The sequence below is a fragment of the Lissotriton vulgaris genome, chromosome 3_1 (assembly GCF_964263255.1).
Source record: "Lissotriton vulgaris chromosome 3_1, aLisVul1.2, whole genome shotgun sequence".
NCBI classification, from domain to species: Eukaryota; Metazoa; Chordata; class Amphibia; order Caudata; family Salamandridae; genus Lissotriton; species Lissotriton vulgaris.
In genome coordinates this window covers 236,904,689-236,932,290 of record NC_141689.1, presented here as the reverse complement: position 1 = coordinate 236,932,290, position 27,602 = coordinate 236,904,689, and the positions used below count along the sequence as shown (strand labels likewise).

Here is a 27,602-nt window from a genome sequence, read left to right as displayed (position 1 = left end):
GTCAGTCACCCTCCCTGAAACAATTTCTCTGCTGTTTAGCCTGGTGTTTTCTATCAATTGGCCTCAGTCCCACTGCCAGACCACGCAACATCTCTTTCATCGAGATGAATTTGGACACCTGGGCTCTGAAATCCATTCTCCCTGTGCAGCAACCTTTATACATTTAGGATATGGTCAGCTTTTTCAGATGGTGTCAGATTTGTCTTCCAGCTCTGAAGGTGTTATGGGTGTTGGGCTTGCTTGCTCCCTTATTCTGCTTGTATGGCACATAGTATGCACATGTATATGATTCCATGTCTCTGTTTACAGTGGGCTAAGAACTAAATGCACCTCTCAGACAAGATTGTGATCTCCCACAAGGCCTCCCAAAATCTGCAGTGGGTGCTGGTGCTGGACCATCTGACCAGGAGAAATAATGTTTCCTGTTCTAGCAGTGATCAGAATTTTGACTGACACTTCTTCCCTGGGCTGGTGGGCTCACCTGGATGAGACAGATTCAGAATGCCTGCCCCCAGACTGAATGAAGATGCCACATGAATAGTCTCGACTTGCAGGAGATTCTGTGGCTATTAAGGCTTTCCTCCCTTAGTCTGTGGCAACACTGTTAAAATCCTCACCAACTACACAACCTCAATGTGGTATGCCAACAAACACAGCAGTGTGGTTTCTCGTTCCCGGTGTCTGTAGGCAACGAGGTTGTGGTACGAGGCAAGGGCACTGAATATGTAATTATCTGAGTCATCTGGCACACTCTCTTAACTTAACAGAAGATGGTTGAATAATTGTTATCTCAGCCAGTCACAACTAGGTTTCCATCTGAAGGTAGCTTGCATAATCTTAGTCAAGCGGGACATGCTTCTGGTAGACCTGTTTGCTACTGTGGAGAAAGCTCAGTTTCAGCTGTTCTGATCTGATGCTGTTCTGCTGAATTAAATGAGTTTTTGGTACTTACTGAATCAAAATCCACAGGTCCAGTAAATGCTGGACATGACTGCCCCAGTAAAGGTTGGCAGGTTTGACCTGCTGATATTTATCACCAAACGTATAACTCTGATTTGTGCTGTTACTGAGTTGCCGCATATAACGTAGTTAGCCGGACTGCTCGTAACGGAGGCTTTAGTGTTCCCCTCATGGGCTTATTGGCCCTCGGTAATTACAGGACAAGAGCGTTCCTCATTTGCCTGAGACCAGAACCTCATGCAAATGAGGAAATAAATCCACATTCAAGACGCCGCACAGGTGCCTGCAGTCCCTTCTGTACTACGGAACTATCCAGGAGGCGCAGAAATAGATCGCAAACATCCTTTGCTCCCCCAGGATCAAGAAAGTCCCATGTAAGCTACATCACACTGATTAATTCAACCAGAATGGAGTACATATGTAGTTGTTGAACATCGTTGGGGCACATCTCTGGATAACAAAAAAACTGGGCTAAGCATGGTACTCACATATATAAAGGATCGCGCACTCCCTGTATTCCAATCTTGTGTTGAATCGCACTCAATTTGTAGCGTGCATAAAAGGTGTCACTCTCTGATTCTTGAGTGTGAACAGACTGAAATAGAAGCAGCGTTCCCCGATTGGGGTTGGTGTCCTTTGGCACTGCCTGTGGCCCTCGGGCAAGCGGTAAAATGTATTCATGAATTTAAATCAAATAATCATCAATCGAAGTTCTCTTAAATGTGTTTATTGTTCAACAGTGGTATTTGATATTCTTCCTCCCATCTCATTACTTCATGTCATATTGATCAACAAAAGTAGCATTTGTTTCTTATCCCATGCCAATGCATTTCGGGCTGGTGTAGCCCTTCGTCAGGGGTGATGAATAATGGTGGCTCTGCAGTCCTTCAATATTTCATTTTTGACTCGATTCCGAACAGGAGAAGAATTGATTTAAATTCATAAATACAATGTACCCCTTGCCCGAGGGCCACAGGCAGTGCTAACGGGGACGAACCCAAATTGGGGAACGCTGCTTCTAAGCAGGGTAATGCCATAAAACATGACTGTTTAATGTTTTAGAATTTTGACCTTAGCTAGAAGAAAGGTGGACATTCCCATGTGAGTATTTCCACACCCCTGCGTAGCCCTGGAGCGCCTTCATCTTGGTGTACATAACTTCACTTTTATTTTTGTGTTTGTATTATTTCAATTATCGTGAGTAAAGTTTGAATTTCTACTTCAAAAATACCTTACATATTTTTCAGTACTATTAGTAACTTTAAATACATACTTTCGTCTACAGTAGTTGTCACAGTTAATTAGTTTCTTTGTATTTGAAATTAATATATGCAGTGTAACATACTGCATATGGCTATCACAATTCGCAGCAGAATATGTGTTAATTGCTGCCATACGCCTAATGAATTAAAATGGAAATTCGCCAAAAGCACAACTATCTATAAAAAAAGAAATGTGTTTACTTCTATTTTGCTAGCTCTTTCAACAGTTTCTCCCAGTCTTCATGCCAATGCATTCCACCAACCCAGCCTCCTAGAGGTTTCTAGGAGCAGAGGAGGTCGGTGAGTCTCTGTCGCCAGCCCACCACTATGGAATGGTCTCTCCATCTAGTTTCCCGCAGCATCAGCCTTATGATCTTGAGGGCAAAACTTAAAACTCTCCTACAGTCTCTCCACTTAGATAATGATTCAGATAGGCCCTAAAAAATCTGTGTCTCAATAATGTTGCTGTGATGTGCAGCGTTGTTATCCAATAACATTGGCCCTAGGGAGCATGAAAGGCATGGCTGGTGTATCGCAGACCAGTTGTGATGAAATGGTTAAATTCACAGAGATCCTTGTCTGTCATAACTAATTTGTACAGCACCCTGCAGTGCATGCTGGCACTGAATAACACCTGTTTACTCTTACCCAACCCAAAGGTACTTATTTTATCGATCAGGACGAGTCGAATGGCATAGATTCAAACCTGTGACCATGAGGTCCAACACAGACTCTAGGAGTGGATGGGTTAGTTCACTGATCTGTCCGACTCAACATCACTGCTCGGAAATGCGCCTAGAATCAACAGTCATTGAGAGAGCGCTGCACAAACACAATAACTTTAAACATTGTTCATTTGGAATATGTTAATGGTGATTATTGCATGTAGTTATTTTTGCATACAGACTGTACTCCAGAGAGTGGCTTATCAAGCTTATAGAAAAAGATTTGTAATATTCAGCCAGATTCATTCTCCTACATATTGTTTGTCTTTCCTAATTGTATTATTATTATGGTTTAAAAAAACAGGTATATATATATTTTTTTTTTACTCTTTATTCATGACTGTAGCAGGTATTACATTTTACACTTATACTTATCAGTCTTCAGCAGTCTTTTCACATTTTCTCCCTTAAACTTCCGGCTAATGTACAAGTGATTTTCCCTCATTTGACATTAGTGTAGGTTGTCTCAATGGTATTATAACAAGAAATGCATTACATTTGTATTACATTATCGCCTCTTAACAAAACTCCGTCCCCCCAAAAAAACAGGAATATTTAAAGAAATAAACAATGCAATTGTTTTGACTACAGCTGAGCTATGCGAATTTGAAATTACAGTTACGCAATTCTGCGTAGCGGAGGGGTACACATTTATTGAAATTCATGCACAATAACTCCAGTGCTGAAGTTTTGCTCTTCAAGTGATTTATTTCAGCGGCGCAATCACCCTTGTGCGTTTGAATGTACAGGAAAACTACACTGAACCCAATCTTCGTAAACAATGCAGAGAATTATTCTAAACTATTGTGTGCTGGTGCAATGCAAAGAAACGTAGAGGAAAGTACTCAAATGTTACATTTTGTAGAAAATTATGCTTCCACATTACGGTGCAAAAAAATGTGCTGATACATATAAAAGCCTAGTTTCGCAGCTGTTTTCCACACGACTGTGATAACAAAACTATCACCAGTATAATGTAATTTCAAAAATTGGAACAGGACTTCCTGGAAAAAACAGCAGTGAAATTGCATAGTAGTTCAGCGCACCTTTATTTTCTACAAAGAGGTTGCAGCATTTTTTTCTTAAATTTGTTTGTGCAGTTTGATATAGCACGAAATCGACCTGAAGTTATCAGTGTGCATTACATGAGCACCCCATGTGTTACAGATGGACACATCCATTTTTAGGCACGGGGAGAATAAGTGATTTGCCCAGAATCACAGGATGATTGAGCGTCCCTGCCGAGACTCAAACTTAGTTCCTCATCTTCAAAGTCGGCCACTCAAGCAGTTGCGGCGGGCATGGCCCGCGGGTGGGGGCGGGCACAGTCAGGGCCGGACTAGCTACCGGGCAGTTTGGAATGCTGCTGAGCTGGGGGCTGATTTCGTTCATGGAGGGAGCATAAATAAAAATAAAATAACTTACATTTAGGCCAGGTCCTGTGTCTCTGCTCCTGCTCTCCTGTCTGCAACTCCAGGAACAGGAAGCAGACAGCCAGGCTCCCACCCCTAGACCAATCACAACGCTGCAATGCAACGTTGTGATTGGTCTGACCGCAATGACACGGCGCTCAGCCAGGGGCTGGAGGGATGGGCCTGGTCTCCATGCAGGCTGTAATGCAGCCTGCATGGAGAAGTGGAAAGTGTGCATGACTGATTTGGGCGTCCCGAGAGGGGCAAAGCACTCCTCCCCTGCCCTGCTCCATTAGCAGGGCAGCCCCGCCCACCAACCTGCCCGCAAAGGAAACATAAAATGGTAATAACTGAAAGTTATTATAATTGTATGTTTTTGCTTCTCACACTGTAAGAAAGCAGTGAGGCGACACTCCTCCGCCATAGCAGAGGAGTGCCACTGCACTCAAGGGCTTAAATATGTTTTTCAAAGCTGGACACTGTAATTCTGTGTACTTGCGACTGGGATCACAAATTAGAAGACGTCACATGATTTACAGTATACTAAGTCAGAGCTGATGTTGGCTGTTTCTCTCTTCCCGTCCTTGCAGGGATCGGAAACAGTGACCTTCCCTTGCGAGAGATGGCTCGCGAGATCAGAGGATGACGGCGAGACGGTGCGCGAGCTTGTGCCGTCTGACGTGTTCACAGAAAAACTCATGAAGGATGGCACTTTAAAGCAGATAGAGACCGAGGTGGAGGACCCCTTGGAAAGTAAGTAAATCTACACCCACAGAAAGGTTTTAAAATAAAATCTCCTTTCGGCTCTACTTACGTATTTACACTAAAGGCCCCACAGGACATTAACATAGAAGAAGGGAAGGGTGTATTCAGTTCCAGTGTGCATTGTTTGATTGCAGTTCAGGAGGGTGATGAAGAGATACTTAAAGATTTACTATGCTTTAGTGTGTACGAGATGAGAAAACAATGGGTCATGTGTATGAACACATTTTTCCATAGACACAGAATGTGTAAATCCCTTTGCTACATCTGGCCCAATAGGCGGTATTGCATGACACAAAGCTGTTCCAATCTACCAACGCACAGTAGGAATTTTGCCCCGAAATCTGATTCTCTAAATTGCGTTGCAGCACTTATGGTGTCAAATATTCGCTCGTCATGCAGAGTTGGTGTAAAAGGGAGGGGCCAGTGCCAAACTCCTAAGAATCCATGCAAAGCCAGATCAACTAGTGTCACGCAAAGTAGGATTATTTGGCTTTCTGTTGAATAGACATGTTAAATGAATAAACAGGTAGAGGCAATGGTAGTAGCAAATCTGTGTCTTTTTCCCACGTGTAGCATGTGTATATATTTACATGAAGTGAAAATATTATGCAAGTAACATTGGCGATTGCCTGTGCAGAGACATTTGTACTCAAGTGTGTGCCTCATGTACCAGTCTCATGCAATATTCTAATGGCTCACTTTTTCTCCATAGCACAATCCTGAATCACTGGTACATTATCACTTACATTTTTGGGTGAGCACCTTTAATTACATCAATGGGGCATAACTCAAGGCAAATACAAAGCTGCATAATTTTTTGCCATTTGTGCAACGCGGCTCAAAGATTTCCGCACAGCATTACATTGCGTTTGTGAGAAAGTGGATTATTGGTTTAAGTTGATGGTGGTCCTCTTCAATTAGTATTGGCACTATTCTCTACCAGGTTCAGGTAAGACTCAATCATTTAAACCTGAGCTCAACCATTGTTAGCTGTAGCTTAGAGAAGACTAGCCTAACCTAGGAGAAATATGTAAAGGCATGTATCAGTACAAAAACAGTTAAAAAGTAGGAAAGACACCACAATATAAATCCCACTCCAATTTATAAAAAAAAGAATACATGTTAGTGAACAAATAGATACCAAAAGCGACAGTAAATTCAGATGTAGGGATCCAGAGATATGATTTTTACACGTTTTAAATAATTCTAGCGCCAAAAATCACCAAGCACCAGTCACAGTTATCTGGTCATGCTAGACCGGGTCAAAGTCAAAAGTTAAGGCCGGCCACTATGGAGCATGAGTTGGATAGAGTTAGCGGGTTCATCCCAGTGGAAAGTTTACGTTTGGACTTGGTTGTCTTACTGAAGAAAAGTCCTTGTCAACAAGGTCATTGGTGGGTCACGCTGCAGGGTAGATTTGAAGAGGAGGTCAACGACGACAGAGGCCACAGAAGCGTAGGGCCAAAGTGGAAGCCTTGGCTTCCAGGAGCGGCCCGTGCAGGTAAGAGCGTTTAGAGGCGGCGGGTCAAGGTTGGGGGGATTCGACAGGCGACCACCAGGGAAAATTAAATAAATAAATAATTTCCCCTTGCATCGTCAGTTGAAATCCCCCTCAACTGGCACCACCACTCTTACCTGCCCGGGCAGCTGCTGTTGGCTCCAGTGAGAAGTTCGAAACTCTCGACTTCAAAGGCTGGAAAACTCCTAGCAGCCGAAGTCAGAGCACAGGAAGGCATTATTGTCTTTGTGGTGCTGCTCCGTGTTTGTACCAGTGAAGTCCTCTACGTTTGGACTTGAAAACTTTTCTGCAAGTCATGTTCCTTTCAGTAAGGCAGACTAAATCCAACTTGATATCAGCGACTCAGAGGCAGTCTGGTGGAAGACACTGATTCTTTTGGAAAAAAAGTTCAGAAAAAGTTTCCAAGTGTCCTATGTTGAAATTGTGGAAGGAGAAGAGTATACCCTGACACCACCGAAGGGTCTAGGACCTTCTCAGCACCACTTGGGGAATAGAACTCAATATCCCAGAAGCTACCAGCAGGGTCCAAGGCAAATCCAGTTCGACCTGGTCAGCTGGGCTCAGAATAGATGTCAGCTTCTTGCAGCTTTTGTGTTCCTGGAGCCGAACAGCAGGCTAGCTAACTAGCCCTTGGAGTACATTCTTCTGTCCTGGATACAAGTGGGGAGTAGGTCCAGTCCTTGGGGTGTCTCTCCACAGGATAAACAGCAGATGCTTTTCTTCTTCTGTCTTCCACAGGTCCAGGCGTGTTCTGAAGAAGGCATCTAGGGCTTCCCCTTTCTATTCCTGGCACTGGCTTGCTGGTGGGGTAAACTCCCTGGCCATTACAATTTTTTTCCTAGGGGTAACATTTGCACATTTCCTAGGTGGTTGGCCCTAAGCAATCCCCCAGTGATTTGCTCTTCCAGGCTCCAACATGTCAGCACCTTCGTTCCCCAGGTCAGAGCTCTGTGCACAACCCTGAGCTGTGTCATCTAGGAAAATGACAAATTCCCCCTGTAATCTAGATCTGGAACAGGTTTTCCCCCCTTTGAGATTGGTGTCGCTCTCAACCCTATGCAAAGGATTGGGCAGTCCTGGGAATTGAGCTATATCCACCTGTGACAGGGGATGCCCCTTTGAACCTAGTTTAGTTGGTGGGTACACCCCTCCCTGCCCATCCTGTCAGCAGGAGATTGCACATCCTCCCAGCCAAGACCCTTTGTTCCTTTTCATGGGAATCATTCACACAACCTTGCCTGTGGTCATAGAATGCCAGGTGACAGCTGGAGATTCATTCTAAAAAGGCTAGTAGAGGCTTTAGGCAGAAAAACTTTCTAAAAGTAGCATTTAAAAATAATAACTTGTAATCCAACTTCACCATTATATTGGATTTTAAATTACCATTCATTTTAGTCTTTGGATCACTGTTCTAGCTATTTCCAAACTAAGTTTATGTACGTACGTACGTACGTACGTACGTACGTTAAATCTTTATTTCGGCCATATGGCCATCAAAGATATACAATAAAAACATATACAACCATTATAAAATCAGCAAAAATAATCAATCAATACATGCTTATACAATATAAAATCTTTCCATTCTTGGAGTTACATACTAATAAAATTGCAATTAAAACTATAGACCTTAAAGTTGGGTGAGAGCCTGCGACTTCAGAATACGGGTGCGAGTGTGCCAGACATTGGTGAGAAATTTTGCTAGTGCAAACACAGTTAGGCTTGAAACATCGGTTTTTAGAATTCTGTACATCGGGAGATACTCCCTACAACCAAGGTTTCTGATAAGTGGAAGGAGCCAATATTTCCTCGCTGCCTTGTAAGTTGGGCAAAACAGGACCACGTGCAAATCGCTTTCCTCCGCACCAGCGCATGCCGGGCACTGCTTGGTGGAGGGCGGTGATGACCAGGAGCTGGTAAAAGATCGCAGAGGCAATGTGCCATATCTCCATTGGAGAAACAGCTTCCTGGCCAGCACGGGGGAGATGGCGTCTAAAACCCTCTCCAACCTGTATGAGTCCTTGCTTTGCGCAAATACAGATGTTAGTGACCCCTCACCCTGACTATCTAGGGCCATGGCTAGTTTCTGTTCGTGGTAAACAATGGCCAGAGCTCTCCGTGAGATATTTAATGAGGCATTAGCAGGGTCGGACCAAAGGTCAGGAAACCCCAGTCTCGTACAGGATTTTTGAATATATTTTATCCAGGGGATCTGTAACGCTTTTGGATGGGTCAATAGCTCCCTCAGTTCCGCCCTATAGGCAGAGAGTTCTTCACTACTCCATAGCCTTCGCCAGAAGGCTATGGGTCTTAGGCCTAGTTCGTCAGCTATTGGTCGCAGGCCCAGAACCAGCCTCAGGGGGAGGAGCGGGGTGCTGGGCGGAAGTGCAACTATCTGTCTGATAAAGTTGTTCTCAGTTGAGGACAGACTGCGGGAAGATGTATGGCCCCACAATTCCGCCCCATACATAGTGGCACCCCTGGCCTGTGCCTTATAGATCTGGATGAGCGGCCCCAGCGGACGGTATGTGGAGCCATTCATCATCCGCGCGATACCCCCTGTAGTCTGTACCAGTTTGAGGTTGGCTCTACTCGGATGTGGTCCCCAAGACATGGTTTCATTGAGGGTTACACCAAGATATTCAAAGGTGGAGACTCTCTCAAGCCGTGAAGCTCCCAATAATGGATTCGAACGCAATTTTTGACTTGGGTTCAGGACCATAAACTTGGTTTTAGCCGCATTGATTTCTAAGCCCCTATCAGTGCAAAAGGCCACAAATGAGTCAAGGATCCTCTGTATCCCCATTGGGGTTTTGGACAGCAGCAAGGTGTCGTCTGCAAACATGATTGCAGGCACCCTGCTGCCATTCAGTTTGGGGGCGTCAGTGTATTCAGTGGCGTTTAGGTGGGCGATTACCCCGTTGACAAAGAGGCAGAACAGGGTTGGTGCCAACACACAACCCTGTCTAACCCCCCGGTCAACGGGGAATCTGTCCGTCAGTGCCCCGGATCTCCCGCACCTCACTCGAGCATAGTTGTTGTGATGCAATCTCTGTAAGATTATCAGGATATCCGGGGGGACGCCCATCTCGGCCAGAGATTCCCTCTGGGCACCAGGTCGAAGGCGGCCCGCAGATCCACAAAAATTGTGTATAGGCTGCCGCCCTCGAATATCGCTGCCCTCCAATACATGATATTCAATCGAAAGACCTGATCCACTGTGGAGACTCCCTTCCTGAATCCCGCCTGGTACGGACTAAGGACACCCAACTCTTCTGCCCAATCCTGGAGCCGGTTCAATAGTATCCTACCGAACAGCTTCTGCGACACATCGATTAAACTGATTGGTCTGTAGTTGGCTGGGAGGAGAGGCGAGCCCTTTTTGAATATGGGAACCACCTCCGCCCCCAGCCAAGTACTCGGGATTTCCATGCCGCTCAGAACTCCATTAAACAGAACGGCAAGGTAGGGGGCCCAGACATTGGGCTCCTGCTTGAACAGGTCCCCGGGTAGGCCGTCCAGTCCTGGCGCCTTTCCCGAGGTGAGTCCTGCTATTGCAACCTTAACCTCCCCCACTGTTATTGGATCCCCCTCGTAATTAGGCCAACCAATACCGGTGTCGTTAGTGGATTCTCCCAGCTCAGAGCTATAAAGGGATTGAAAGTGTGCCTGCCACACCCCTGCTGCGATGTTTGGCTTAATTGCCGAGTGGAGATTCCCCGACCCCCCGTTTACTATTCTCCAGAGCATTCGGTGGTCTCTTATTGCGAGGGACTTAGTGAGCTCCTCCCATTGGTTCTCCTCCCATTCAGTTTTAGCGTGGGCAATAAGTTTTTTGTATGCCCGTCTGCTTTCTCTTAACTTCTCTCCACCTAGACCCTCCTTGATGCTTCTAAGGAGTTCCCCCTTTGCCCTTCTGCAGGCTGTATTATACCATGAGCATTTGTGTGGCTGCCCCCTCCTTGAATTCTGTGCATTACTAAAGAGGTTGGGGGCCGCAGCCTTTATAAGGTCCTCATGGGCCTGGTATAATTTGCCATGTGAGTCTTTGTTGCCCACCCCGGTGGCTAAATCTCCCACAGTTTCCAGAATGGAAATTAACCCTGCATAAAGCCTCAGGAGTTTCTCTTGGCTCGAGCCCAGTTTTTCCCATCTGATTCTTCTCCTGTTGTTATCCAGTAGAAGTTCAGGTTTGTTCTCCTCCCCAGATGTTATACAGGTTTGAAGGCCGGGGTGAATGAGGTCAAGTTCAAGGGCATTGTGATCGCTGTCCAGTCTTTCCGTAACCCTAAAATCCTGAATAGCTGGCCAGTTCGCTATCTGTACCAGGACATAATCCAAGCGAGATTCTCTTCCCACTCCGTTATAGGTGGTTCTGCTAGGTATGTCAGAATTAATACGCCCGTTACAGGCTCTAATTCCAAACTTTAGGGTAAGAGCTGTGATCTGCAATGCTACGGGAGTCCATGCCTTCGGGGGGGGAGCTTCTACCGAAGGCACTGACCACCTGACCTCTTCTTCCATTGGAAAACCCTCTATGAGGCCTGGGAGCGGCTCAAAATGGGAGTTTAGGTCCCCTCCCACTACATAGGGTAGATCTCTTGGTATTTCAGCTAAATAGTCTGAAAGTTCATCTATGGTGGGCGATTCCCTGGCAATTCCCACTGGCCTGGAGTAAATGTTTATTAGGGCGAGTTTCGCTTGATTTGGCCAGGACAGTAGGACCACAAGGATGTCATCGGAAGGCACTGGTAGGCATGTAGCCTCACAGCATAGGTGGGATGCCACCCAGGTTGTGAGCCCGCCTAAAGGGCGTCCTTTGCCCTCCCACCTGGCCAGGATGGAAAATGACTGGTAACCCTGGTGCCCATAATCTTCCCTTGCCCAGGTCTCCTGGAACATGCAAACGTCCCCAGTCTCAATGTAAATTTCCCAGTCTTGAGTGGCCAGCTTGTTAGCTAGTCCGGCCACATTCCACCAGATTAGTCTCAGATGCTCAGTAGGAGGGATTGCCGGGATGGAAGTGTGGGGGGAGACAATACCGGATGCTACACCAATTGCTGCATCGGGAACATTATCAACGGTGAATCCAGATGGCTCAGAGAGATCACAGGGACCATTGTCCAAAGTCACAAGGTTGTTAGTGGACAGTCAATCAACCCCGTCCAGCCCGCTCAAACAGTTAAAACGGTTGAAGTGAAAATAGGGTGTATCAGGTGGTTGATAATTTGGACGTGGGACATATTCCTTGTGTCTGGGTCTCCGTTCTACCCTTGTCCAATTGCCTTGCGGCGGGTCATAATGCGTACGGATGGGTGGAAAGAAGAAGGAGACTGGCAGAGTCTGTATGGTGGAATCCAATGATCTGTTTGACCCTGCGCAGATATGTAAAACAGTACCAGGGTCCCTGAAGGTCACCATTATGCAGTCCCCTATTATTGTTTTCCTCGTCTTCCCCAACCATGGCACCCTTCTGACCCAGATGATCTCATTGTTGAAATGGGGTGGTAGGGGTCTGTTCCAATTCAGCCATTTGATGACTTTCTTCTTGAGAGATTGGAAATTTTCGTTTTCACCCCTTTGTAGAGTGGGGGCACCCGCTAAAACCACCATAAGGCTATTAGCTTCCGGTGGCAGATCTGGTCTCCGTGGTCTGGGAGGGGGCTGGCCAGGAGGGGGAGGGGAGATACTAGCATTGGGGGGGATCCCGGGATTTATGCCTGGCACTAAACTGTGGGGGGCAGGGTCTATTGTCTGAGGAGGCATGATATTTGAAATGTTTCGTGGGATTGGAACAGGGATAGCCATAAGGGGTTGCAAGGGGGGGCAGTAGCGGCGCCCTGTACGGCTCCTACATTAGCGCCCTGTAAGCCTCCTACATTAGAGGGAGGATTTTGTTTGTTGGGGAGGGTTCCTATAGGTGGATTGGGCCCAGTAGTTCTTGTCTGCTTGCTAACAGAGGTGTTCAGGGTAGTTAGAGTTGCCTCTAGGATGGTAAGCCTGATCTCAACTTTTTTCAGACTCTCGCTAATAGGCAGCAAGAGTGATCGGAGTAGGAATTCTATACTCCCTAAAGATGTAACGGGGGGTGCTGTATTGGACGGGTTAACTCCTGGATCACTGTTAACAGCAGCAGTGATAGCGCTTGTGTCCTTGGGGGAAGTGACGGTATGCACATTCTCTCTGGACCTAACGGGGATGAGTGCAGGCTTGTGATTTTTACCAAAGTCTGAGTGGGGTATTTTGGTTTTCCCCTGTCCCCCCCTCGTCTTCCTTCTGCGCTTGTTGGGTGGAGGGCCATGCAGCTCAGCCACAACAATTTGCTTGGGCTTATTTTTCTTAATTTTGTCTGGGGGGAGGGTTTGGGTGACCAAGTCAACAGCCATATTGGTGGAGATTGAGAGTGGGATAGCCTCCGTGATCTGTTCGGGCAGTGTACCGGGGTTGGGGATGCTATCCCGTAATAGTAGGGGGACGCCATCTTGGGTTGATAGATCCTGGCTGCCATTAAGGGCGCCTTCCTCTTGGGAGATGGGATAGGGAATTATCTCGCTAAGAGGTCTGCTTTTCATGTTTTCAATAGAGCGGCGGCGCTCTGCCCTGCGCTTCTCTAAGGAGCTTTCTTTTCCCCCTTCGCCCTTAGCGGATTTGAAGTAGTTGTCCAAAGTCCCAGTGTTGCTTCCCCCCGCCCTTGATGGAGTTTCACATAGTGCCGGTGAGGGCATGTCCGTGTCCTATTCCTTAGTTCAGCTAAAATCAAGAAGGTGCAGGCGAAAGAAAGTGGGACCAGCCCAGCCTCCTTCAGCCCCTGACGGCCACAGATGGTCCCGCCCTTGTCCCGGGCTTCTCCCGGGACGCTCCCGCGCAGCGGCCCGTGTAACTCCTTTTAGCAGAGTAGAAGGAAGGATTTTGGGCGGGTGGGCGGGGCCAGCAGGGAGAGCAGCCCAGGTGTGTCTAATAGGGCTCGCAGGGACTCCTGGTAGAGTGAGTCCCTGCCTCCACGCTCGCAGCCCTGCCGGCAGCTCCACTCACCCTGAGGCAGCAGCTCCTTCCAAAATCAAGGAGCAGAGTTGATGTGGCGCTGCGGGACCCGCGAAGCGGGTCCGGCGAGGTCTTCCTTTTCCTTTTCGAGATGAGGCAACCACAAGGACTGGCGGACCAAGTTGCAGGCAGCAAAGTAGGTGTCCCGAGCAACAGCAACAGCCAAAAGGGTCCCACTACTGCGAGTGTTTCACCCGCCTTTCACTCCGTGGGCGGGGGGCGGGGCCAGCAGGGAGAGCAGCCCAGGTGTGTCTAATAGGGCTCGCAGGGACTCCTGGTAGAGTGAGTCCCTGCCTCCACGCTCGCAGCCCTGCCGGCAGCTCCACTCACCCAGAGGCAGCAGCTCCTTCCAAAATCAAGGAGCAGAGTTGATGTGGCGCTGCGGGACCCGCGAAGCGGGTCCGGCGAGGTCTTCCTTTTCCTTTTCGAGATGAGGCAACCACAAGGACTGGCGGACCAAGTTGCAGGCAGCAAAGTAGGTGTCCCGAGCAACAGCAACAGCCAAAAGGGTCCCACTACTGCGAGTGTTTCACCCGCCTTTCACTCCGTGGGCGGGGGGCGGGGCCAGCAGGGAGAGCAGCCCAGGTGTGTCTAATAGGGCTCGCAGGGACTCCTGGTAGAGTGAGTCCCTGCCTCCACGCTCGCAGCCCTGCCGGCAGCTCCACTCACCCCGAGGCAGCAGCTCCTTCCAAAATCAAGGAGCAGAGTTGATGTGGCGCTGCGGGACCCGCGAAGCGGGTCCGGCGAGGTCTTCCTTTTCCTTTTCGAGATGAGGCAACCACAAGGACTGGCGGACCAAGTTGCAGGCAGCAAAGTAGGTGTCCCGAGCAACAGCAACAGCCAAAAGGGTCCCACTACTGCGAGTGTTTCACCCGCCTTTCACTCCGTGGGCGGGGGGCGGGGCCAGCAGGGAGAGCAGCCCAGGTGTGTCTAATAGGGCTCGCAGGGACTCCTGGTAGAGTGAGTCCCTGCCTCCACGCTCGCAGCCCTGCCGGCAGCTCCACTCTCCCCGAGGCAGCAGCTCCTTCCAAAATCAAGGAGCAGAGTTGATGTGGCGCTGCGGGACCCGCAAAGCGGGTCCGGCAAGGTCTTCCTTTTCCTTTTCGAGATGAGGCAACCACAAGGACTGGAGGACCAAGTTGCAGGCAGCAAAGTAGGTGTCCCGAGCAACAGCAACAGCCAAAAGGGTCCCACTACTGCAAGTGTTTCACCCGCCTTTCACTCCGTGGGCGGGGGGGCGGGGCCAGCAGGGAGAGCAGCCCAGGTGTGTCTAATAGGGCTCGCAGGGACTCCTGGTAGAGTGAGTCCCTGCCTCCACGCTCGCAGCCCTGCCGGCAGCTCCACTCACCCCGAGGCAACAGCTCCTTCCAAAATCAAGGAGCAGAGCTGATGTGGCGCTGCGGGACCCGCGAAGCGGGTCCGGCGAGGTCTTCCTTTTCCTTTTCGAGATGAGGCAACCACAAGGACTGGCGGACCAAGTTGCAGGCAGCAAAGTAGGTGTCCCGAGCAACAGCAACAGCCAAAAGGGTCCCATCCCAGTGGAAAGTTTACGTTCGGACTTGGTTGTCTTACTGAAGAAAAGTCCTTGTCAACAAGGTCATTGGTGGGTCACGCTGCAGGGTAGATTTGAAGAGGAGGTCAATGACAGAGGCCACAGGAGCGTAGGGCCAAAGTAGAAGCCTTGGCTCCCAGGAGCGGCCCGTGCAGGTAAGAGCGTTTAGGGCGGCGGGTCAAGGTTGGGGGGGATTCGACAGGCGACTACCAGAGAGAATTAAATAAATAAATAATTTTCCCTTGCATCGTCAGTTGAAATCCCCCTCAACTGGCACTACCACTCTTACCTGCCCGGGCAGCTGCTGTTGGCTTCAGTGAGAAGTTCGAAACTCTCGACTTCAAAGGCTGGAAAACTCCTAGCGGCCGAAGTCAGAGCACGGAAGGCATCATTGTCTTTGTGGTGTTGCTCCGTGTGTGTACCAGTGAAGTCCTCTACATTTGGACTTGAAAACTTTTCTGCAAGTCATGTTCCTTTCAGTAAGGCAGACTGTATCCAACTTGTTCAGCGGCTCGGAGGCAGTCTGGTGGAAGACACTGATTCTTTTGGAAAAAAGTTAAGAAAAAGTTTCCAAGTGTCCAATGTTGAAATTGTGGAAGGAGAAGAGTATACCCTGACACCACCGAAGGGTCCGGGACCTTCTCAGCACCACTTGGGGAATAGAACTCAATATCCCAGAAGCTACCAGCAGGGTCCAAGGCAAATCCAGTTCGACCTGGTCAGCTGGGCTCAGAATAGATGTCAGCTTCTTGCAGCTTTTGTGTTCCTGGAGCTGAACAGCAGGCTAGCTAACTAGCCCTTGGAGTACATTCTTCTGTCCTGGATACAAGTGGGGAGTAGGTCCAGTCCTTGGGGTGTCTCTTCACAGGATAAACAGCAGATGCTTTTCTTCTTCTGTCTTCCACAGGTCCAGGCGTGTTCTGAAGAAGGCATCTAGGGCTTCCCCTTTCTATTCCTGGCACTGGCTTGCTGGTGGGGTAAACTCCCTGGCCATTACAATTTTTTTTCCTAGGGGTAACATTTGCACATTTCCTAGGTGGTTGGCCCTAAGCAATCCCCCAGTGATTTGCTCTTCCAGGCTCCAACATGGCAGCACCTTCGTTCCCCAGGTCAGAGCTCTGTGCACAACCCTGAGCTGTGTCATCTAGGAAAATGACAAATTCCCCCTGTAATCTAGATCTGGAACAGGTTTTCCCCCCTTTGAGATTGGTGTCGCTCTCAACCCTATGCAAAGGATTGGGCAGTCCTGGGAATTGAGCTATATCCACCTGTGACAGGGGATGCCCCTTTGAACCTAGTTTAGTTGGTGGGTACACCCCTCCCTGCCCATCCTGTCAGCAGGAGATTGCACATCCTCCCAGCCAAGACCCTTTGTTCCTTTTCATGGGAATCATTCACACAACCTTGCCTGTGGTCATAGAATGCCAGGTGACAGCTGGAGATTCATTCTAAAAAGGCTAGTAGAGGCTTTAGGCAGAAAAACTTTCTAAAAGTAGCATTTAAAAATAATAACTTATAATCCAACTTCACCATTATATTGGATTTTAAATTACCATTCATTTTAGTCTTTGGATCACTGTTCTAGCTATTTCCAAACTAAACTTATACATTAAGAGGTGTTATAATGTAACCCAGTGCTTTTCTACAGGAGAGCCAGCCTTGCCACACTCAAAGACAACTTTGGAGATTTTCTACTGCCAGGACATGTGAACGTTAAGTACACACGACCTACTTTTTAAATACCATGCACCTTGCCCTATGGGCATTTAGGGCCTTCTTTGGGGGTAACTTATAAGTATTAAAACAAAAGCTTAGGTCTGACAAAAGATTGACTTTGCCAGGTCGAAAATGCAGTGTTTATAACTGCCCATCCAGGCTGCATGAGCAGGCCTGAAGACATGCTTTTCATTGTCATTTTAGTGGTGGCACAATATGTGCTGCAGTCCAATAGTGGCATTAACTTACAGGCCGTGGATATCCGGGCTTATAGGTAAGTTCACTTTGGCGATTAAGGTTAGCCAATTTGACACGTTCTTAGGGATCAGGACACATATACTTAGCACTTGTTAGCAAAGTCCCAGTATACAGAGTCCAAAAATCAACTGCATCAGTCCACAAAATGGGGATGATCATGCAAAAAAGCCATTTTCATACAGCGCTAATCTGGATAAATCTCGGCCTCTTACTTCTTGACCACAAGAAAACTTCACATACCCTCATTTTGTACCTCAAATCACCAGGAAGAGACGTTTGACTCTTTATCGTCACCAACATGTCTTTTGTTTCTATTTCCCGTGTTGCTGAGAGCAATGCTGAGTGTACCCTTGATCCAGGTGTGCTAATCCTGTCTGTAAAATTAGTCTTTGGTATAGGTCTAATAGCCACATATTGAAAATATGTGGCCTACAAGGCCAACAGTGGAGTTTCGAATAATGAGACAACACAAAAAATAGAAAAATTAAATGATCACCCCTTATAGGGAACTGAGGTCTATAGATTGACCACAGTTTATTTGGGTAAAAGAAAGGATACTGTAATTCCCCTAATCAGGCAGCATTTTATATAGTTGATCATGAAATTCTCCTAGAGACATATGAGCTTGGGTGGCTAGATAGGGTTGGATGGCTACATCCAAGGTTGGCTCTCTTTCTTTCGGAAGGAAAAATCATAATACATTGAGATAGAGTCTTTAGAAAGCAAGATGGCGGCCGCTACTGCAGCCGTGTGAGGAGCTGCGCGTGTTCCCCCTGGAGGTCTGTCCTGTCCTGGCGTGAGAGAGGCGCTTTACCGCTGCTTCCGACTGGATTTGTGGAGCTGAGAGGCTTTCTTCTGCGGCGCCGAGGAGAAAGAAGAAAGGAGAAGGTTCGGCTGACCCTTCTGCACGCTACGCCGGTCCCGGCTACCGGATAGCGTTGACCGCCTTCCCTGCCGGCTGGTGGGGAGCGTTTTTTCGAGCGCCTGCAGCGTTCTCAGTCACGGCGCCCAGAGGTCAGAGTCAGCTGTGGGACCAGGCGGATTGAACTGCGGAACTGCTGCGGAGCCGGTGTGGAGTGTTTGGAGGCAACACTCGGACGTCTGTTGCCACACTGTTGCACCGCGGATAATTGTGGAAAGTTCACGGATACTTGTTGCCAATATTACTTTCAAGGAGGATTTGAAGGTGCTTTGGTTACCGCATAGACGTGACTTGTTTCAAGCAACTTTGGCTGTAGCTGCTCATAAATGTAGCAATTTTCTTTCTCTGCAGTATGCCTAATTATCGGTGAGTGAGGAACGCATTATCTTCTTTTGCACTTGCTACATTGTGTGTACTGCGGAACCAGCTGCACCAAGCAAAAGTACTTTCCTTTGGCAGTCTTTGCAATTAGTAAAGCTTAGATAAAAACTGTACTTTCTAGAGAACTTTGAGAAAAGGATTTTTTTTGTATAAAAATACTCAACATGGCTCCCAAAGGCAGAGTTACAAAAAAGAACGCCTCTAATTTAGCTAATCCTACAAATGCCTCAAATTCTGCAAATGCTGCAAACAGCACCACAGCAATAGATTTGGAACCTCGCAATGGGGTTTTGAAAGAGCCCATAATACCTGACCTATTTAAGAAAAAACCTACATCTACTCTTACGACTACCCTCAATAAAAGCTCTACAATTGAAGCGACCCCAGCAAGGGCTACTGGACGCTCTAATCCTGATAAATCCAATTTGAACCAACTTTCCAAAAATGACACCGGTTCAGCTGAAGCTAACTTAAATGGCAATGAAGATGGTGTAAGGGGGGAAGGAAACAACGATGACGCTGTTTCAGAGCTTTGTCTTGCGGTAGAGGGAGTTAGAGTCTCACCTAGACCAAATGACTCGCAACAACCACATGACGCAGAGTCGGTAGAGTCTGGGGGTCAATTCTTCTCTATGTCTGATCTATCTGTTGCTTCGGAAGGCGATATGGCGGAGGAGGAACTCCTCAGCGAAGAACATTCTCAGTTCAAAGATTGGGCGGAGGAGTGTAATTTAGTCACAGAGGAAGATATCTTAGGCTCTGACTTTCTAACTAACGAAGGAGCTTCAAACACAGTCCGCAAGGTCTTTGAGGGAAAAACTAAGGAGAATACAACAACAGTTATGGACCAACCTCAATGGGACGGGGCCGGTGCTAATAACAACGAAGCTGATGATGAAAACTTTGAGACTCATGAGCTACTAGAAGAGTCTGAGGAGGTTACCTTAAAATCTATATACAAGCTACAGGCCTCGATGTATCGCATGATATTAACTCATAGAGAAGAAACCAAGGCGGAAGGTCTTCGGACTCAGGGAGCAGTTCGAAAACTTCAAAATGTAGTACGGCGTCTGGCCAAGTCTAGCACGGATACTAATGCAAGAGTGCAAGAGACGGAGACGCGTATCTCAGCAGTAGAAGATGAGCTAACGCTACATAAGAATTCAATCAAAGATTTGGACAGCACCAGGCAAGACGTGGATTGGAAGTTAACTGACTTAGAGAATCGCGCTCGACGCAATAACCTGCGTGTCCTGGGAATTGGAGAAAAATCTGAAGGGAAAGACATTCGACGCTTTGTAATAGACTTGTTTGCGGACGCCTTTCAGGATCTCACTGGATGGGACTGGGATAAGGAGATTATAAGAGCTCATCGGTTCCCATTCAACCAAAAGACTGATCAGGAAGGCAGGAACAAATATCCAAGAGCTATCCTCATCTGTGTGCAGAATTATCTTCTCCGTGAGATTCTGTATGACTTGGCAAGACCTTCGAAACCCAGAAAAGGCTTGGGGCATGAATTTTTTGTGAGACCAGATTTTTGTGCTGCAACTGTCCAACAACGTTGGAGATTAAAACAGTTGATGGCGCCAATGCAAGCTAAGGGGGGTCAAACCTTTTTACTTAACCCTGCTAAACTCAAAGTTGTGCATAAAGGAAGAACTATATTTTTTGTATCAGAGATGAAAGCTCAACAATACCTAGAGACTATGTAGTAGTAAAATTCTATAGGAACAAGCTATGTTCAATTGGTTATGATCTAACTACTCCGAATAGGTAGATCCTCTTGGCAGTGTTGGGCTTAGTTGTTTTTTTCTCGTTTTTTTCTCTCCTTATTGCACTTTCTTTGGCTATTTTTTTTTTTCTAGGAGGGTCAGATCCGGGGGGGGCTCACAGCTGATACTCACATTCCATCAATGAGGGCACTAGCCCTTACGCTTCTGGTGGGGGGGTGGTGTGGGAAGGGAGGGGTGGGGGGGAACAACGGGGTGGGAGGGTGGGAAGATTTTTTGTTTTTGGGGTGCAAGGTTATACAGTTGGAATGTTTAGGTGACTTTTGTGCATGGCTTAGTTTTGGCAGATATCGAATTTTGGCAGGGGATGCCTATTTGTGTATGTTCAGCTTAGTTTACTCAAATACACTTTATAATGGCTAAATTATCAATATGTTCTATTAACATATGTGGTTTAAATGATAAAAGAAAAAGAGGGATATTCGCCCAGATGCTATCAACTATGCGGGTAGATGTAGCTTGCATTCAAGAGACCCATATCGCGTGGCCCAATAGAGGGACCCTAAAAGATCTTGGGTTGGAAGTGGTAGGATGCACTCGCCAAGGCTCCAATACACGTGGGGTTGCAATACTTAAGAGACGTGAAATAGGCGAAGTTATAAGAGTTAAAGAGGATCCAACTGGACGGTGGGTAATTGCAGAACTTAAAGTTGGAGGTTTGTTAGTTACTATATGCTCCTTGTATGGAGCTATATTGGACGATGCAGGTGCATTGGACTTTTTAAATATAGAGCTGGCACAATGGTCACCCAATATTATTTTTTGTGGAGACTTTAATCTGCATTTGGAAGAAAATTTTGACATTAATAGTAGGGCTTCGTACAAGGGGAGGAAGAAGAAGGTATTTTTAGCACTTAAAGGGATCACCGAAGAGTATAGGCTAATTGATTTAGGGCATGAGAAGCGAGGAAACATATTTGGGTATACTTTTTTTTCTGCACCACATCAAAGATTTTTTAGATTAGACTACTTTTTTGTTTATAAGGGACTATATGACGATCCAGCACAAATTGAATTTGAGGTTCTCCCAAAAGTCATCTCAGACCATAATCCTCTAATAATTAAGCTTGCCCTAAATATGGTTAATACTATACGCGCATGGTCCTTTGACCGCAAATTACTTTATGACCCTGGCTATGTTGAGCGTATGAACGTTTGGATCCCAGAATTTTTTCATAATAATAAAGATACTACATCATCAGAAATAGTTTGGGATACTTTTAAATGTGGGGTTCGGGGTGAAACACTCAGTTACTCTTTGAGTAAACAAAAAGAGACACGAAACCAGGTAACCTCTGAACTTAAAAATCTTAGAGTTTTAGAAATTGAACTTATGCAACTATGTAAGCAAGGGTTACCTACGGAAAATACTACAAAGAAATTAGTAACTCTAAAAAATACGATTTACCAACGACATGCTACGAAACTTGCTCAACAGATCTCTGCATATAGGACAGAACTATATGAAGTGGGTGAAAATTCAGGCAAAATCTTGGCAAAGAGGGCAAGGCAGAAGGCAGCTTATGCTTGTATCAATAAAATAGATAATCATTTAGGAACAACAGTTAGCAGCGCTGAAGACATTCTGGGAGTTTTTAGAGATTTTTATTCTCAGTTGTATACGGATGAAGCTCGTCCTGAGTGCTCAGACCAGATTAATCAATTTGTTAATCCAGTATTGAATACTACTCTTTCTATTGAAGAGAAGGAGAAACTTGATTCGCCATTTACTTGGGAGGAGATAGAACTCTCTTTAATGTCCCTAGCCACAGGAAAAGCTGCAGGACCCGACGCCATTCCCCTAGAATTTTACAAACACTTCAGGAATGTATTAAAAACAGAATTATTAGAGTTATGTTTAAATGCACAGCAAGGTAACTGCCCACAATCGTGGCATGATTCTATTATTACAGTGTTCCTTAAAAAAGGCAAACCTCCTTTATTGCCTTCTTCTTTTCGCCCCATTTCACTTATAAACTCTGACAGTAAAATCTTTTCTAAAATCCTAGCGGGTAGACTTTCCAATATTATTTCCCCTTTAGTCTCTAAATACCAACATGGGTTTATCCCAGCTAGAGACACCGCTGATCATATTCGCCGGGTGATTTCTTTTTTGGATTGGTCCCAAGCAACTCGGTCTAATATTGGATTAGTTTTTTTAGATGCTGAAAAAGCTTTTGACCGGGTTGCTTGGGACTATCTTTGGGATATTTTGTTTAGGAAGGGACTAGGGCAGGGGATTGTTAAAGCCTTGCAAACTTTATATATTACCCCTAAAGCATATATTCGCATTAATGGACAATTATCTTCTCCCTTATTAATTTCTAGAGGTACTCGTCAAGGATGTCCCTGTTCTCCTTTACTCTTTGCTTTTTATATTGATCCTTTAATTAATCGTTTTTTTTCGGAAATGAATATTAAACCCATACATTTAGCCAACACTAATTACCGAGTCCTTGCTTACGCCGATGACATCGTGATTTCTACTACAGATGTTCAAACAGCTATACCCATTATTGATCAAATTGCCAAACAATTTGGATACTTTTCGGGCTACAAACTCAATTTAGATAAGACCCAAGTTTTGTGCGCTGGAGAAAACCTACCTGCTAACATTCCCACTTCTTCTGAAGTCACTTACTTAGGTATTAAAATCTCGCTACCTATAGAAAAAATTCCAGAGCGTAACTTAAACCCTATTATTGCTCAAATTAACACCCTATTACAGCGCCTTGACCATCTGCGATTGTCCCTCTTCGGCCGTTCTAACATTTTAAAAATGCTGGTCCTACCGAAGGTTCTATACTTATTTCGAACAATTCCTTTGGATTTTTCATTACATTCTCTTAAAACTTTAGAAAGAACCACATTTCGTTTCCTTTGGGGCTATAAACGCCATAGAAAAGCAGCTAAAAAAATGATTCTTAGTAAGGAATGTGGCGGTTGGAATGTACCGTATTTTCTGTTTTATTACTTTTCTGCTGTTTTACAATACATTGATCCTCTCATTTTGGGTGATAGAATTGAACTTGCGGATTGCCAGACTCCATCAATTTATCAATTGCTTTTGGGTGAGAAAGTTAAGGGCAGCTTCTTGAGAATAGTAGAACCTAGCTACTATAAAAAAACTAAATATAAGACTTTGAAATCTGCTTTTGGAATCTGGCAGAAAATTCGAAAACATATTAAACTAACGAAATTAAATTTCTATACTCCTCTTATATCAACTGAGTTATTCCCAGAAGTTTTCTTTGATTTAACTATGCACAGGTGGCAGCAGAAAGGAATAAAGTACGTGGGGGACTTATTTTGTAATGGGCAAATGATCTCGTTTCAGGAATTAATAACCAACTTTTCTGTGGGTAGAAATGATTTCTTTAAATACTTACAACTTCGCAGTTTTTTACAGGGCCATCCCCTTATGCCACCGATAAAAAATTCTTTATTAGAACTTTTACAAAAGAAACCTCGAATTGGCCCTATATATTTAAGTTTAATGCAGGAATTTGGTGATGATCTAGGCCAATGCCAGACTAAATGGTCCAAGAGTTTAGGTATAGCAAATGTCGATGTTTTATTGTCAATTAAAATGGCTGCAGAATGTCTCATAACCGGGATGATGAAATCCCAACACTTTATGTGTATCCACAACCTTTATTATACTCCCAAAAAAGTAGTTAAATGGAGTACGATGGCAGGTACGAAATGTAGCCGATGCGGACTGTATGCAGCTGATGAATTACATATGTTTTTCTCTTGTCCTAAGTTATCATTATTGTTTCAAGAAATTGAAATTTTTTTATTTACTATTTTGAAATGTAACATAAAGATAACTAATGAATTAGTACTGCTAGGTATAGATCATACTGTAACTTGGCCTAGACCAATCTCTTATTTTCTTTTTCTGTGTATGGCTGCAATTAGATCTTGTATCACCAAAGAGTGGATTAGCCAGGATCCCCCTACGTTTTTTATGTGGAAGGAAAAATTATTATTTATGTTTAATATGGAATCGGCTATTTACAAGCTCAAGGGGGTTAAAAAAAGAACTATGGGAGAAAAAATATGGGCACCAATTGCTGATTGGATTTAATTTAAATTTATGTATTCTACAGTTGCTATTCTAATTTTGTTTTCTGCCAAAATGTTGCCATATAATTTGCTTTTTTTTTTTTTTTTTACATGTTCTTTTTCTGTCTATGTTGCTTAGTATAACGTCCTGCTGTATTTCCTTGCAATAAAACAATAAAACTTTAAAAAAAAAAAAAAAAAATAAAAAAAAAGAGATAGAGTCTTTATAAACCCCATGCTCTGTCTTGTTGTAGCACTACAAGGTTTGTTGACACTTCCCCTAGTTTTTTGTCCGTATGTGAAACCCCCTGGCTAATATTTTCAGAAATGACCGTTGGATATCTGTCATTACTATGCAGACGATGACCAGTTTTACCACAATGTTGTATTTGTAAACTACATTTGTAAGCTTTTTTTTTCCAAGCAACATACCTGGATGGCCAACTCTTCCTTCACACCCAACACTCCTTATAAAAAGCTAGTTTGCTTTGTTCAGAAAATCCCTGTGAATAAGAGAACTGAAAATTACTGGGCATATTACCTGTCAAATTTCTTGGCAAAGCAATGTCCAGTCCCGTCAAAGTGACTTATCGGAGCTACATTTAATGAGAAATATCAAGTGGCTCATCCCAAGACATCAGCAACGTTCCGCATGGTGGTCGACCCAAGACCACTCCTGACCCTGTCAAAGGAATCCTCCACTTGGCAGCTCACCTGATAGATGTAGTGAAGACCAGTGAATCACATTTTGCCTCTCCTGATAGACTTAGACTTGCTATTCATAAAAGTATCATTCTCTCTCAAGATACTTGCATCAAGACCATTCGCCTTTATAAAGCTGCACACCTCCATGACAATTCACGGTAACAGGAAGTGCTTTATATGCTTGACGCTGGAAATTCTGAAAGGCTTCTCACCTTTCTCAAAGGCATGAAAGACACGCTTGTTAAGGAAATCTCTATTTAAATTGAGCCTTGTAAATTGCCTTCGCTTTCTTGAATCTTTTCTGGCTCCAGCTGGTGTCCTTTTTAGTTACTTGTGAAGCACAACACTACCTCTGGTGTAGGAATAATCCCATACGTGTTCTCCCATTATGAGGCCACATTTTTATACCCAACTGTTTCTTAAAGATGAGGTGTCTTTTGTGCATTCCTACTGCCTTTTTTCCTGTCCAATTGATGTTTCCTGTTTGTGGCCTAGAACACAAAGTCCTTGAATGGTTTCCACAGCTTGAGGTGCATTCATTCATGAATATGCATTACTGCCTGACAAAGTGCTCTTTGCTGTCAAACTGCTAGCAAACCTTGCTTTTCTTTGTTTATACTGTTGAAGGGATATTGAAAAACAGCAGAATAGATTTGGAATCTCATTTTGAATACTGGTGGAGGGAAAAGCTAGGAGAAGCTAAATCATCATTATAAAGTTAGACAACAAGTTGCACATAGATGCTTGATTTGCTACCACAACTGCTCTAGCATCAGAATCAATTTGATTTTCCTGCCAAAAGTACAGATTGACTTCCAGGTGGCTGCCTTATATATTTCTGAGTTAGTGATGCTTCTTATAAGAGTGCAATTGACTGCAGTGCCCCTTTTAGAATGAGCTTTTGGCTAGCCAGAAAGGGGCCGATAGATTTCTATTAGCATGGTTATTCAAGGCACTTTCCACCTTTCAATGGTTTGCCTAAAATAGGTCAACATGGTGCAGATATGTTATAATTATTTGATTTGATTTGTGCATGTGTTAAATCTCAGTGATCAATAGATCACTTTGTTGGGGAGGATGGATTAGGAAAGAAAATGGCAATTAAATTGTCTGATTGATTTAAGCATGTGAAATAAAGTTGAAAAGGGATGAGTTCTCAGTGATAACTCTCAAATTTACCATTGGACCTATACTTCACTCACCCCCCTTGGCAGTGGTATATCCACTAGACAAGTTACCTTCCTTGAGGTGAGCTGTAGGTTCTAATGGAGGCCCCATCAGTTTGGAAATTAATATATACATCTCCAAAAGGAAAGCAACATGTCTAAAAAGAGGGGAACTGTTTTTATGGTCCTCTAGAAAATCATTAATCATCCGGATTATAAGAAAGATTCTTAACATGGCGCTGTACGACTGCGTGGGTTCCGCACATAAATAGATAAAACTGTCCTATCTTTTTATGTATAGAGACTCCACAGTCTTAAAGATACTACTAGTAAATACCTTTATCAATAGCAGTTATTTTGGGGAGGGGCAACATTTTGGGATGGGGTGGTAAGAGAGCAGCATTTCCTTACATGGAACAGTAGTCCCGGTCATGGCAGTAGCGAGCTGGAAGGAGGCCTAAGATGGTTGGGGCATCTCTATTGGACAGGCAACGAAAACTGACCTTATTAAGTGCTGACTGACATTTGGCTTATTATTATTATTATTGTGTCTTTTATAAAGCACGCAGCTACCCCAACGGGGTGTCCCGGCGCTGATTGAAGGTGAAACAGTTTCTGTGGGCGGGGAATTACGAGCAGAACAGAAGGTTTTCAAGGATTTTCGGAATTCATGTTCCGAATTACTAGGCTGATCATTCCAGTAACCAAAACTAGTTGACCATTGTCAAAGAGCTGCAGTTCAAAAGCCACAGATAACTGCAGAGACCAGAGCCCCAAGAAGACACAATAACAGCCACTCACGTTGGGGGGAGGGGGCAAAAGCGGGGAGGGAAAAGGGGCAGAAGCTCTGTACCATGAAAGATGGACTGAGGAGGGATGTGCGTCTATTTACTGTTAATTTGGCAATCTCTTTTTTTGTACTCACTTCGCAGCTCATACTTACAAAGTATCGGTGTTCACCGGAGACATTTATGGTGCTGGAACTGATGCAAATGTTTTCATTACAATATATGGTGACCTGGGTGACACAGGAGAGAGAAAACTCAGCAAGTCTGAAGCCAACTCCAATAAGTTTGAAAGAGGACAGGTACAGAACAAAGGCTTTGATTTTGATTTATAAAATTGAATGTGTTTTTTATTTTGGTTTTCCTATTTGTAAAGAGAGATTGATCAATGCTCAGTGACTGCAAAAATGCTAGAGAATGTTGTAGTGAATCTCACAGGTCAGCTGTCAAATCAAATGTTGCATGTTTTACTAGGAGAAGGCAATAGGGATTCAGTTATCAGGTTATAGAAGTTGGCCCTAGATTCACTTCATATCGTCTGGGGTAATTGGAACACGATATATTTCAAT

The 27,602-nt window shown here is 45.1% G+C and overlaps 1 protein-coding gene across 1 annotated transcript in view; it reads left to right on the top strand.

The window, feature by feature from the left end:
- The window catches only part of LOXHD1 (lipoxygenase homology PLAT domains 1), a 1,115,079-nt gene that overhangs the window by 796,819 nt on the left and 290,658 nt on the right, over nt 1-27,602 (top strand). The window contains exons 34-35 of the mRNA XM_086960347.1: nt 4,950-5,112; nt 27,181-27,335. Coding sequence (XP_086816473.1) covers nt 4,950-5,112; nt 27,181-27,335 — 318 coding nt within the window. The remainder of the gene's footprint in view (nt 1-4,949; nt 5,113-27,180; nt 27,336-27,602) is intronic.